This window comes from Panthera leo, chromosome F3 (assembly GCF_018350215.1).
Source record: "Panthera leo isolate Ple1 chromosome F3, P.leo_Ple1_pat1.1, whole genome shotgun sequence".
Lineage (NCBI taxonomy): Eukaryota > Metazoa > Chordata > Mammalia > Carnivora > Felidae > Panthera > Panthera leo.
In genome coordinates this window covers 8,243,543-8,258,230 of record NC_056696.1, presented here as the reverse complement: position 1 = coordinate 8,258,230, position 14,688 = coordinate 8,243,543, and the positions used below count along the sequence as shown (strand labels likewise).

The following is a 14,688-nucleotide window of genomic DNA, read 5'->3' as shown; positions in this document are numbered from 1 at the left end:
AAAGGATGCCATTCTCTCCTATCACATGTGGAAGTGAGGGACAATGATAGGGGCCCCATTACGCCAAGCCAACGCTTGTCCCACAGCTGTGACACACATTCCGGGTGATACTTGAGAACTAACAAGGAGGCAGCCACACCTCTCCCCTTCGATACCCTTTTCAAACCTAGCCCTGGTTGCTTTTCTTTGCCCAGAATGGAACTTGGTATGTTTGTCTCCATGCCTACTCTTTGCTTGTTCTTTTTTCTTCCTTTTTAAAATAATTTCCAAAGCCACCTTTATTTTACTGAGATGATTGGCAGGCTAGCCACCTACTCAAATAAGGACTGGGTATACGGTCAATATTTAGAATCTTATGGCCCGGCCATTATTGGTGAAGAATTTTGTTAAGAATCGTGCGCTCTCTCCCAGCTCTCTTCACTGACTGGCCAAATATCCAGTAAAGCCTATCTTGGGAGCAAGAAGAAAGGAACTACGTGACCACTAGCTGACAAACAATGGCCCTTCTACAACCAGTCAAACCCACTGGATGAGATTCATAGGTTCTTCCATGACTCTACCTGGTGAAGTAGAAAGCAAGTCTCTAGATACACAAAATAATAGAGATTGTTTTCCCTGCTCTGAAAACACATGTATATGCCGGTCCTAAAGAACGATCCCCAGCACAATGTCTGGCTTCGTGTGGATGTTATTTATGCCGAAGTGACCCGACAAAATGCGCCATCAAAATGATGATGACAATCCTAATCTCCAGCGGGGTTTTTGAGTTACTGTGTTCACCCACATTTGCGGCTGGAGGCTATGGATTTGCTTTCCCTTGTAGGTTCTCTGGGAGAACCTGGTATGGATTATATCAGGATACCACAAAGATTATTTCAAGAAAAAGATTATACATCACAATGCTTAGCATTTATATAGGTTCTTTTGATTTCAAAACAAGTTATAAATATTTCCTACCGTGACAACATCCACGCGAGGTAGGTGAGTATTACTGTCCCTACGTTACCAATAGAAACATGAGGCCAAGGAGTGCAGGACTCTGTCCCAGGCCCTAGAGAGTCAGGAGCAAGCTTAAGACTGGCTTCCTGATGGCCACCTGCTCTGAGCTCCAAAGAGGCCATGCCTGTCTCTAGTATGGCAACAGTCTCCATGAATATAGGGTTATATATTGTATAGATATAAAACAGCAACACACAACAACATTCTAGAACAATAATCCAATATTTTTGTTTCTTAGTAAAATATGTTAAGCACAGTATTTAAATTGCATTTCTCTGAAAAGCATTTGGTATATTAAATAGCTCTATAAAGCTTTGCTGGCATACCCTTAACAGCATAATGAATGATTCTGAAGAAATTAAAATCCACAGATGCATAGAGATCTTTCCTTTATAATACCAGAAGCTAAACAAAAATGTGAAAAACTACTTTTATTCTCATAATGCAGACTTAATAGCTTGCTGGATATTAGCAGGCAGCTACATAATTTTTCTGAGCTTGAGAGAAAAGATACATATTGCTGGCTGTGGTTTTAAACTACCAATTTCAGGGGGAAATGTGGTTGAAAGGTGGAAATTAAAGACTGCCATCTCCATGTGGTATCCCCTCTGAGGAATCCCTACATTTCCAAAAGATGCCGTCAGACTCGGAACTCACATCGAGGCGAAGACAGGGGCGCCGCTAATAAGAACATTTTCTGCAAGGAGAAAATGATACGAAATAAATGGAGTGGTATCAGAAGAAGATGAACAAGGAGGCGAAAGGGTGCTTTTCAAGAGCGCTGAGGCTGGCATGAGATGTCAGCTGTTCATGCTCAGACGACTGTACAGGTCTTGGAGACAGTTTACAGAGCAAACACTTGGCTCGATCAGTCTCTGGCTGGGGTGAAAGCCTCACTCACCTCGCTAAGAAGGGTGTGAAAGCGTTTACCTCATGCTAAGCTTCGTAAGAATGGAACAGGTAGGGCAGCAGAAAAAGTTCTAAAACTAGGAAGGAAGAGGCATCAAAGTCTTAAAATCTGTATGCAAACGTAAAAACTAACTTCCAAGCTGAAAGGACATTCTCTGTCAGGAGTCACAGGTACAAAAAAATCCTACACTTAGTGTACACGCCGCTAAGATATTGTTAGATAAGATATTACATGGCGTTCGGAGAATATTTCTTTGTGAGTGTGCTTTTTTCCCTAAAAAAAGACATATTAAATTGGTTTTCTCTCCTCAAGTCCTTTATATAGAAATAGGAAACACGAGCTGTCCTGGCAGTCCCTTCACATTATACGCTGGCGGGGTCCTTGGTGCTGGCACCATACATCGCACTTTTGTTTGAGGCGGGTTTGAGTCTGAACAGGCTGGAACAGTTAGGCTGTTTGGTCGGCTGCAAGGTCCTGGCGTAGGGCGAGTACCAGTCCCGCTCAAACACATCCTTAAGCTGCTTAATGATGCTCCTGTTGTTCCTCACATCTGCCTGGTTGATAACGAGGCCCGTGCCAGCGTTCTGGGTAAAATCGTTCCCTACCCAGTCAAAATTGCCTGTGAACAAACAAAGGAGACAGTGGCGTGGCGTTAAGATCACTGGAGAACATTCCGCATTTAATGAAACACACAACAGACTCTATTAAAAAAAAATAATGACAAGGAGACTGAATTGTGTTGACAGCTCAGAAAAAAAAAAAAACTCCAAGAGGCCTTACATATGGCATATTAATATTTGCATATTATTTTGGCATTTTCTTCAGCTTTGCTCAACTTGAAACTCAAAACAAGGAATCTGCTGTTTTTTTTTTGTAAATGTTATTTCTTATTGACATTCACAAGACACACTAAATACAGCAATATTGAAAATATATAGGAATACACTTAAAAAGCCTGTGAACAATTACTACCTTCTCAAAGAGACGACATCTAATCCACATGTACAAATGAGGGATTCTAATTACAGTGCCCAGAAGCTTGCATATTGAAGAAAAAGCTGAAGGCAGAGAAGGAGAACCCGTTCCTATCTGGATACACAAAGCCCTCCTTGCCTGGGCTGTAAATCATTTCCTGGGTCCAGGATCTGGCTCCTTGGGCCAGGCATGGAGGCAGTTGTGATGACAGTAGGCTCCCCAGCAGGACTGTCTGGTGATACTTGGTGGATTAGTCTGCTAGGTCTACTGTAACAAAGTTCCACAGATTTGGTGGCTTACATGACAGCAATTTGTTGCCTGATAGTTCTGGAGGCTAAAAGTCCAAAACCAATGTGTTGACAGGGCTGGTTCCTTCTGAAGGGCCCGGATGGAGAATCTGTCCCAGGCTGCTCCTCTGGGCTTCTACATGGCCAGTTTCTCCCCTGTGTGCCTTCACATTCTCTTCCCTCTGTGCATGTCTGTCTCTGTGTCCAAATGTCCCTTGTCTATGAGGGCACCAGTCAAATCAGATCAGGGCCCATTCCGATGACCCCATTCTAACTTGATTATTACCTCTGTAGAGATCCTGTCTCCAAATAAGGTCATATTCTGAGGTACTGGGACTTCCAACATATGGATTTGGGGAGGACACGGTTCAGCCCATAGCAGGTAGTAAGGCTGGAATCTGTCCAAGAAGGGACTGATTGTATCTACGTCACTCACATGTAGTTCATCTTCTAGGCGAGAGTAGATAAAAGACAAGACTACCCCAGAGTGCCATATGAATCTCCTGTCTTGCCATCCATCGGGGAGAGGGTTCTAGCAGGAGAACAGTACCAATAAATGCACATTTACTGAGTGTCCAATGTCTACCAGGTACATGGGGCCATGTTATTTCTTCTGACCATTTCTTAGGGACCATGATATAAACCAGAAAATGACAGTCCCTGACTTCAAGGGGTCCAGGAAGGAAACACAATGATTGTAATATAAAGAGATGTAGGTATACAATGCCACAAGGGTAAGAGAAAAAGAATTTCTAACTCTGGCTGGATGAGTCAGGAAAACATTTTATTGAGGGTAAGGTTAAATTCTTTACTACACAAATGGCAATTGACGGATGTACAGAAACTCATTGCTTTGGAAATTAGAAAGCCACACCCCCAAAGGGATGTGGACAAAAATATGATCAGGATCTTGGAGCATGAGGTGGAAGAATTAGGGATAAAGTCACGATATAGGGGCCTTAGAGAGGGAGAAGAGCTCTCCTTTATTAAGTGCCTAATATGAGCAAAGTGCTAGGCTTGGCATTTGTATCCATTATCTCACAGAGTTGGTAGGATTTATGCCTACTCCACAGATGAGAAGCCTGAGGCTCAAAGAGGTGAACAGATTTTCCTGTCACATGGCTAATCAATGATGGACCTAGATCTCCACAATCTATAATACAATAAATGAAGCAGTGTCCTCACTAATGAAGATTTAGCTGCATCAAGACTGACAAAATGATTTCAGAAATTACCACCAGCCTGAGTCTGGTCTAAGCTCCCAAATCTGTGCTCCTCTTTGGTCCAGAGCTGTTTTCATAAAGAAAACTGAAGGCTTTTTAAGTGTAGAGCTTGATCTCCAGTCCCTCAGCAGCTCTTCAGCCATAGCTGCAGGGATATTTGCTGAATAAGACAGTAGGCATCCTTGACCCAAGGCTGGCCTGGCAGCCATCTGTGGGGGAAGAAACATCCACAGAGAGCTGATAGGTGTTCCTTCACAACGCCCATCCTGTGGGCCCCCTGCTGCTCTCTGGAGTCCCCACACGTATCAACTCCCTTTTCCATAGGGCACCAGAGGAGGCTGTTCCCCTGTCTCTCATGAGTTTATTCCTCAGGGCCTAATACCAGGTCCCTAAATCAAATATTATCAGCATAGAGAAAGAACTCTTCCTTCTCTTTTCTATCTCTGTCCTCCATCTCATACTGTCTCCCTGCCATACCCCCAAACACCACACCCATACTATTGATAGCTTCATGATAGACATAACTGTGGATGAATTTTACTGTTATAAATTAGTGAACTGTCTGCCGAATGGTTCACAATATTGAGTGGGAGTCTCTTTGCCAGTGGTGTGTTTCTGACCACATGCTCTCAGACACATGGCCACGCTCAGAGGCTCTGTGCCAATGCTCAGCGCCAGCTAAATACAGGCTTGGACTTCTTAGACTGGGGATTAGTAGCTGTTGCAGGTTAAGAGTTATTTTGGAGCCCGCTGGCAGGCAGTGCCTTCTATCCATTCCATCAACGGAAGGACTTGTGGATAAGACCCTAAAGTCTTGTGTTTACAGCTGAGCGCCAGGAAGTGAATTCATTACATCAATACATTATCTCCAATATTCACTGCAATCCTATGAGGTGATAATACAAAGTCCATTGTACTGACAAGGAAATTAAGGCGCAGAAAGGTTAGGTAATTTGCCCGAGACAGGAGTGAAAAAATACCAGAGCCGAGTTTCAAAGTCAGCTCTGACCCCACAGCCCACCCTTAACTTCTGTTCCATGTCACCTCCAAGCCTAAAGGCCTATGTGGTACCAACTGTGCATTTTCCCTGGGGACTTCAGCATCAGCTGCTCAGCTGGAGCCTCGGACCACACTGAACTCCACTCATTTGTGGACCATGCTCTCTGAAGAGCACAGACGTGGAAATGTGAGGAGAGGGGAAGACAAGGTGGGGGAGAAGTGACAAGATTTTGGAGGCTTATTCTGTGAGATTCAGCTTTTCCCTTCAGCACAATGATGGAGCCAAGATCCTGCACCTTTGATCCTCCAAAGCTTTACTGAGGTTCTTCTCAGGAACTGCAGCCTGAGGCAGCTTTCCCAAGGTCTACAGAGGACATCCTCCACCAGTGTAACCGTTTCCCACCTTTCACTTCCTCATGGTTTGGCTAAACTTCAGAATCATGGATGTGCTCCAATATTTTCTGGCACACTGTTGCACCCAGGCCTGAGACTGCCATTTCCGCTTCCAGAATGCAGGAGAACTGTAGTGCCATCCCCAGGTATAGACGAGGGTATAGATAAGCGTTTAGACAAGCTCACTGGGAAGGTGTATGGGCCTTCAACAAGATTTCTGAGTGCCTTCACCTAACATACCACTCCATCAGCCCTCAAACAATTCAGACCAACTTCTGGACAAATTTGCCAAACTAGACTCAAATATAGTCTACAGAATTCAAGGTTAGAGAGAGGACACCATTTGGGGAATCTTCTGAAAGTCCTGCAAAGATTTAATGAGCTATAATTCCATGCAAGGATTAGTGTGGGTTTTTCTTAATTTCGCATTCTCAGCAGGTGTCTGAGTGACGACTTAAGAGATTTCCAGAACATGCTGATAATTATTTAAATTATCAATGAATTTTCTCTCCGGATGCTCTTTAAATATTTTTATACAATAACTATGCTTTGCTCTAGGGAATTAATGTTTTGCTAAAATGCTGTGTGTAAAATGAACTCATTTAAAATTGAATTATAATAGAGCTCCAGAAATAGACCCACGTAAATAAGTCAGCTGATCCTGAGAGAGGAGCAAAGGCAATCAAGGGAGCAAAACTAGCCTTTTCAACAAATGGCACTAGAATAACTGAACATGGGCATGCGGAAAGTGAATTCTAGACACTGACCCTTTCACAAAAATTAACTCAAAATGGGTCATAGACCTAAATGTAAAATGCAAAATTATGAAACTCCTAGAAGATAATGAATAAGAAAATCTAGATGAATTTGGGTTTAGTGATGGGTTTTTAGATACGACACTGAAGGCACGATCCAGGAAAGAAATCATTGATAAGCTGAACTTCATTTCAAGTTAAGATGTTTACTCTGTGAAAGACACTGTCAAGAGAATGAAGAGATAAAGCACAGGCTGGGAGAAAATATTTGCAAAAGATGCATCTGATAAAAGATTGTTATAATTATAAAAAGAACTCTTAATACAGGTTCTTATAAGAAAGAAAATGAAAAATAAGAAAATGAAAAAGTAAGAAAAAGCAGAAAATGAAAAAAGAAAGAAAATGAAATAAGAAATAAGAAAGAAAATGAAAAATATGATTAAAAAATGGGCCAAAGACCTCATCAAAGAAGATACTCAGATGACAAGGTAAGCCTATAAAGAGATGCTCCACATCATATTATGAAGGAAATGCAAACTAAAAGCAATCATTAGCTACACTACACACGTATCAGAAGGGCCCAAATCTGGAACTTGGACAACAGGAAACGCTGGTAAGAATGTGGACCAATAGGAACTCTCGCTCACCGCTGCTGGGAACTGACAACTGTAGAGCCACTTTGGGAGCCTGGAAAGCTCACCGCTGCTGGGAACTCAAAATGGTAGAGCCACTTTGGGAGACAGGCAGTTTCTCACAACACTAAACATAATCTTACCATACAATCCTGCAATCACGCTCCTTGGTATTACCCAACAGGGTTGAACACATGTCCACACACAACCTATGTGTGGATGTTTATAGCAGCTTTATTCATAATTGCCAAAATCTGGAAGCAGCCAAGATGTCCTGAAGGTGAATGGGTAGGTGAGTGGATAAAAGAACTGTGGCAGATCCAGACAATGGAATACTATTCAGTGCTAAAAAAATAAGCTATCAAGCCATTAAAAGATACAGAGGAAGTTTGGGGCACCTGGGTGGCTCTGTCAGTTAAGTGTCTGACTTCGGCTCAGCTCATGATCTCGTGGTTCGTGGGTTCCAGCCCCGCGTGGGGCTCTGTACTGACAGTGGGGAGCCTGCTTGGGATTCTCTCTCTCTCCCTCGTTCTGCCCCTCCCTGACTCAAGCTTTGTCTCTCTAAAAATAAATAAATAAACTTAAAAAAATTACAGAGGAAGCTTAAATGCATGTTACTAAGTAGAAGAAGCCAATCTGAAAAGGCTACATACTATGATTTTAACTACATGATATTTTGGAGAAGCTGAAACTCTGAAGACTGTAAAAAGATCAGTGGTTGTCAGGAGTTACGGGGAGGGAAGGATGAGTAGGTGGAGCACAGAGAGTTCTTAGGACAGTGAAGCTACTCTATATATTACACATTTGTCAGGACCCATAGGATGAATGGCATCAAGAGAGAACCCTAATGTCAACAATGGACGTTGGGTGATGCTGATGTGTTAATGTAGGTCCGACGTATAATGTATGTTATAAACAAACGTACCACTTTGGTGGGGGATGTTGATAATGGGGCAGGCTGTGTGTATGTGTTGTGGGGGGCAGAAGGAGGTGAGAATTCTGTATTTTCTGCTCGATTTTGCTGTGAACCTAACTGCTCTAAATAATGAAAGTCTACTTTAAAAATGTAATATATGGAGGAAGGTACCTGGGTGGCTCAGTAGGTTGAGCATCTGACTTTGGCTTAGGTCCTGATCTCGCAGTTCATGGGATGGAGCCCTGTGTTGAGGATTATTTCTTACTCTTAAGGCCCTCTCTCTTCCTCTCCCTTTGCCCCTCTCCCCTGCTTGCATGCACACTCTCTCTCAAACAAACAAACAAACAAAAATGTATTCTATGGGAAGAAGAAGAGAGAGCCAGAAATCCATATTTACTAAGGATTTAGATAGATGCGAGACAGTGTTTGGAGCTTTTCATATATTATCTCATTTAATCCTTCTATCACCACCAAAGGGTAGATGCTATTATCCTTATTTCATAGATAAGAAAACAGAGGCACACAGAGGCTCAGAGAGATCACGTGACTTTCCATCATCTTCCAGCTTCCAGTGCCAGCGCTTGAATTCAAACAGAAGTTTTTGTGACTCCAAAACATTTAATTCACTAAAAGAACTTTAGGACACAGGTGCCACATAACTGCTCCACATACACATGGCACTTTAAGTAAACCCCACAGGTAAAATATCCAGATCTGAGTTCCTAATCCAACTGTGCCTGAAACCTGATCCATCCCTGTATTTTCCAATTATTGAGCCCGAAATTCCCAGTTTTGATGGAATGATTTTGAGTTCGTTTTTGTCACTTGCTTAAAAAGAAGCTGATTCATTCTACTCTCCGTAAGCTGATGAACATGAGAAAATCCAAACTATTACATCTCAAGCCACTGAGAGGGACAGCATGAATAAAGTAACATTCTCATATCCTAAAACAGCTTGAATAATAGACATTTAAAAAAATTCCAATCCTCTCTTCTCCTAATGTGGACACATAACTATTCGAAATGGAAAAAGAACACCTTTCTAGAAGGCAGGATGGAGTAACTGTCCAGTGGCTGATGGCAGTGTCTTCTGGGGGTGGGGCTCTGGGTGCCGCGGATCCTAGAACTCGCTCTTCTTCACATCTGCATGTTTAAGTCAATTCCTGTCTTAGGGTCCTCATTTCTAAACTGTAGGTGATAAAGGCCACCTTCCCTATCAGCAAATGAGATAGGGGCGCCTGGGTGGCTCAGTTGGTTAAGCATCTGACCTTGGCTCAGGTCAGGATCTCACAGGTGGTGAGTTGGAGCCCCGTGCTGGGCTCTGTGCTGATAGCTGAGCCCGCTTCAGATCCTCCTGTTCCCCCCTTTCTCTGCCCCTCCCCTGCTTGTTCCTTCTCTTCCAAAAATAAATAAAAAAAAAAGCAAATGAGATAAAGTGGTTTACAAAGCACAAAGGGCATATTCCACTCACTCACTGAATGGGGGAACACCCATATTCCATATTCTTTCATTCCACACACGTTTTTCTTTTCTACTTGGAGACTGTCACTTCATCTTTACAGTAATAGCCACGCTGCTGTTTTGTGATTTATGTACCTTCTTTTATAGATAATAATTTCCACTCTGCAGTTGATGGTACCAATTAAGGGGTTACCCTGGACTCACCCACACTGTAGGAGAGGAGAACAGATCCGACACACGAGTAAACAATTCCACCAGGAGGTATGATTTCTGCATCTGGGTTGTGAAATTACCTTACAAATAAAAACTAGGGTGCCTGGGGGGTTTAGTCGGTTAAGCGTCCGACTCTTGATTTCAGCTCAGTTCTCACAGTTTGTGGGGTCAAGCCCTGTGCACATGAGGATGTGCACTGACAGCACAGAGCCTGCTTGGGATTCTCTCTCTCCCTCTCTCTACCCCTCCCCTGCTCGTGCTCTCATCCTCTCTCTCTCAAAATAAATAAATAAACGTTTTATAAATAAAAATAAAAAATACACGAATCAGGTATTATCTGTGTGCCAGCGGTTTTAATTGTCCAAGGTGCTTTGCAGATATCATTCCACTTAAATTTCACGGAATGAAGTAGAAACTATTATTAGCCCCATTTTACAGATGAGAAAACTGAGGTGTAGACAGCTTAAGTAAATTCTCCAGGGTTAGACATTTATAAAGTGGCAGAGGTGGGACTACTGCCCAAGAAGTGCTCATTTTGGCACCGAGCGGCCACCACGTCTGCTGCTGTAACTCACGACAGGTTGGCTGTGGTAGGCGGGTGGGAAGGGACCTCTGTGCTCATTCGACCACCAGGACTCACTTTTGACGAGCCATTCGCCTCCTCACCTATCAAATGAGGCAAGGAGACCAAAGAATTTCCGAAAACACTTACAGAAAACATCTTCTGTGGTGTCCTCGTGCTTGAACCAAGCCCTAGAGGAGATGTTCAGTTCAAGAGCTCTTGGCCCTCACCCTCCTGTTTCCTCCAGGGCCCCATGGGGTACGGAAAAGCACAGTCGGACCGCCACTGACCCGCACTGTCCCCTGAGGAGGCTGACACCTACCGATGTAAGCTGCGCCGTCTGTCACCATGTACTTGTTGCGATTTAACTTAGGAAAGGCGTGATCTTTTTGTTCTTTTGTAGCACAAACATTCTCTCTTTCCAGATCAAAAAACTTCTGTAAGACACAAAAATAAACCCATTCATAAAGCAGGTGAATAGACAACATTTTTGGCTTTGTGCAAGAGCACAAGAGCGTGTCTTATCCAAACAGCCGCAGCAGACCTCATACTGGGCTATTAAAGCCACAGTCTTGTTTCTTCATATAGATGAAGCTATTTTTGTTCTCAAGCCTATATGGGCAACAAGAGAGAAAATTAGCGTGCTCAACTAGGTCTATAATGAACGCTTTGAAGCTGCAAAATGAACACAAAATTCATTCTTTCACCAGGGCGAGGGCCAGACGTTGGTTTAATTCTCATTGTCATATTCATCAGGGTGCAGTAGCATCTGAAGTCGGCCTCAGGGCGCTTTCTGTCATGCACACCGATGAACCGAATGAATATTCCTCTGTGTTGCATACATTATAAGAAGCAGCAGGCTCGTGTCCATGACTAGCTGATTAAGCTGGGGATTTGCAAAGGTCAAAAGAGATTTTTGCCAAAGGAACAAATATTTTCCATCTGAACACCTAGGTCTACAAGCTTTTTTAATAAGCAAGTCAAAAAAAAAAAATCACTTCAACCCGGGAATCCTGAATTTCAACTTTAATGTGACCCGAAAAGCACCTGAGGCCCGGGATGTGGGGGCTGACAGTGGGGGTAGGTGGGCTGGTGCCTCTGGAATCTGCTGGAACTGGTAGCTGCTTAGATGAGGACTGAACTGTGACAGAGCTCACAGAATACACACCATCAAAGGTGAGGTCTCAAATCTCCTCCACACCGGAAAAGGCTGAGCATTTTCAGCACTGTGTGTGCAATCTTCCTGGATTGAATGTCTTACGGCTGTGGGATCATGCGTGTTTGAAGGAAAGAGGCAGAGAGAAAAATGAGATGCTACCTAGAAATGGAGACATCATTTAGTTTGAAAACTGTAACTGTCTGGGGCTCCTGGGCGGCTCAGTCCGTTAAGCACCTGACTCTTGGTTTCAGCTCAGGTCATGATCTCACAGTTTGTGAGTTTGAACCTCGCGTCGGGCTCTGCAACTGTCAGTGTGGAGCCTGCTTGGGATTCTCTCTCTCTCCCTCTCTCTGCCGCTCTCACTCTTTCTATCAAAGTAACTAAACTAAACTGAACTAAACGGAACAAAATGAAAACTGTAAGTGTTCAAGTTTGGCTTGGGGAAACAATGAGGGTTGGTCTTCCCCTTCGCCCAAGGGTGAGAAAGGAGTGATAAACTGGATGATCACCAAGGTCCCCTGCAGCCCATGAAAATTCTATTCTGATGTTCTGCTGATTCCTTGAGATCAATGGTGCACAGGCCAAAATCTACTCCCCAAGAACTGTCAGTTGCACATCACAGAGGACAGTGTTACCTGGGTCCACATTACCATGATGATAGGTAATTAATGCTGCATCAGTTCCCTTTCTTCCCAGTTCCTGTCTCCTGCAAAATCTGTGTCATTTGGACGGCTCACATATAGCCACGTTTTGTGGACTCTTCCCATGGACTTGATTACCTGTGAATGCTCTTAAGTCATAGTTATATATCTGTGAGGTCCTGTGATACCCACCTGTCATTCAGTAAGAGCAGTCACCCTGCTCAGACATTCTATCACAACACATGTCCACACACTCTACTGCCTCCTTTTGAGGAAAATATTATTGTGGAATCATGATGGATGTAAAAAAGAACAAAATATACATCCTAATTTAAGTTGGGGATGTCATCACTGCTTGAGGCTCTACAGAGAACCCATTTGCTCTAGAAAGCTGAAGATGCCCAAAAGAGGGAGACAGCTTTATCTGGGAGACTAAAGTGGCAGCAGAAATCATACTGTATTCACTGACATACTACTAACCATCTAATATGCTGTAGGTGACAGCAAAGACTGTTCAAAAGTGATTTACTTTTTAAATGTTTTTCAAAGTTTATTTAGAGAGAGGGAGAGAGAGAGAGAGAGAGAGAGAGAGAGAGGCAGTGAGAGACGGAGAGAGAGAATCCCAAGCAGGTTCCACAATGTAAGTGTAGAGTCCAATGCAGGGCTTGATCCCATGAATGGTGAGATCATGACCTAAGCCGAAATCAAGAGTCAGACACTTAACCGACTGATCCATCCAGGAACCCCAAAAGTGATTTATGAATTTATTAAAAAATAAAAGCCTAGCTGACAGGGGCAATTCTGTGAATGCAGTCTGTTTCCCATGAGTCCCCTCATGGACATAAATCCCCCCAAGCCAAGGATAGGGGTGCCCACTCCTCTGAGGAGAGAGATTCCCTGCCTCACTCCCAGGTTGTGTTCTAGATGTAGGGGCTGCAGGCTTCATTCCCACCCAGGCTTATCTTAATGCTTAGAAGTGCAGGGCCTGGCTTCCATGAGGACCAGAGTCTCTGTTTCATGAAACGTCCAATGGTGAACTATTAATGTTTGGTTGATTCAAGTAATGAGACCATGAGTGTTTGCAAAGATGGAGCTAAGTAGAGAATAAAATAATGGAGTCTACTTTCCTTGTAATTTCTTGTAAGTCTTAAATGAGAGCACTAATTTCATGATGGAGATTTCAACTGACAATGGCTTAGAGAAGAGATAGGAGCAAATGCACCATGTGTGATGGGCCCCAGACATTTCCCCCTCTGCTTCTGCTTGTATTAGTCATATCTTCTTATTTTCTGTATTCAGATGCTTTGACATTTGGGTCCTGCTGAGCCTGGAGGAATTGCCCTTCTGAGGGCTGGCTAATTCCTAGAGATAGCAAACAACTTGCCTGTGAGCACACTTCTCATATGTAAACCAAACAGTCCAGGGACCATACCCAGAACCACCTCCTTTATGGGCTCTCACACTCTGGGTCACTATCCGTCTGCTCTAATCACCCCAGGGTCAGGTACCAGGAAATCAGGGACAGCTCCTAGGCCCAAGGGCCCACTGAAATTATTCAAACTTGCCAATCCTAAATTGGCTTACCCTGCTTGCTTGTTCCACCACCACGTAAACCAAACAAAGGCCCTTGCCCATATTTCCCCTCACTCCTGTCTTATGCCCTCTTCTCTTGAGATCTATGGGTAAAACAAACTATTTTTGCAATGGCTGTTGTCTTCTGATCCATTGATGTTGTCACACCTCAATCATAATTAAAGTTATATTTTAAAACATTGTGATATCTGGTAAGTCTGATTATGGCACCCCTCTAAGTGCAAGCACACTGTGCTCTGAGTAAATGACTTTCCCCAAAAGATTCTTCACCCCTCTCCAAGCACATCCCCCGTTTGAGAAAATGGCAAAAATGACTCCACATCCACCATGTCCTGGACATGGGCTGTGTTCCCTCCACTCACTGGTTCCCATAGAGCCTTCCTAAACCATCAGCTCCCTTTTTTATTTCATCCATCCATCCATCCATCCATGCATTCCACATATTTGCTTTGAATGCTTTGTGCCAGCATCATGCTAGGCCCTGGGAATACGATGGTGAACCTATTCACTGCCATGCAGCCTCACATGCCACTTCGGTTATCTGGAAAATGCTCTCCCTGCAGATGAAACAATCCCCAGCATTCTCTTGTCCATGGAAAGGTACTGAACACAAACTGACTCTATTCTCCTGGTTCTCTGCCTGGCTTCCTGGGACCATCCAGTGTTTCCTATAATCCCTGATATCTGATTCCACACTAAAGTTGGCGCCCTGATGCAACTCCTGGTTATCACACTCATTTGCAAACCTGGCACGGAAAATAGACCTACAGTAGTAATCACAGACCTGTTGTTATTTCCATTTTATCGAGAAGTAATTGACATCTATCACCGCATAAATTTTAGTTGTACAGCATGATGTTTTGATTTACATATATTGTGAATGATGACTGCAATAGGTGCAGCTAACAGCCATCTTCTCATACATTGTATCATACAGATACAATACAAAGAAAAGGAAAGAAAAGAATGA

The 14,688-nt window shown here is 43.4% G+C and overlaps 1 protein-coding gene across 3 annotated transcripts in view; it reads right to left on the bottom strand.

Annotated features, from left to right (window-relative positions):
* Positions 1-1,058: 1,058 nt before the first annotated feature.
* PLD5 (phospholipase D family member 5) overlaps positions 1,059-14,688 on the bottom strand; it is a 336,282-nt gene continuing 322,652 nt past the window's right edge. For all 3 annotated transcript variants that reach the window (XM_042925274.1, XM_042925277.1, XM_042925276.1), the window contains 2 exons: positions 10,648-10,762; positions 1,059-2,528 (listed from right to left, as the gene is read on the bottom strand). In XM_042925274.1, the coding sequence (XP_042781208.1) occupies positions 2,272-2,528; positions 10,648-10,762 (372 nt within the window). In that variant the 3' untranslated portion in view covers positions 1,059-2,271. The remainder of the gene's footprint in view (positions 2,529-10,647; positions 10,763-14,688) is intronic.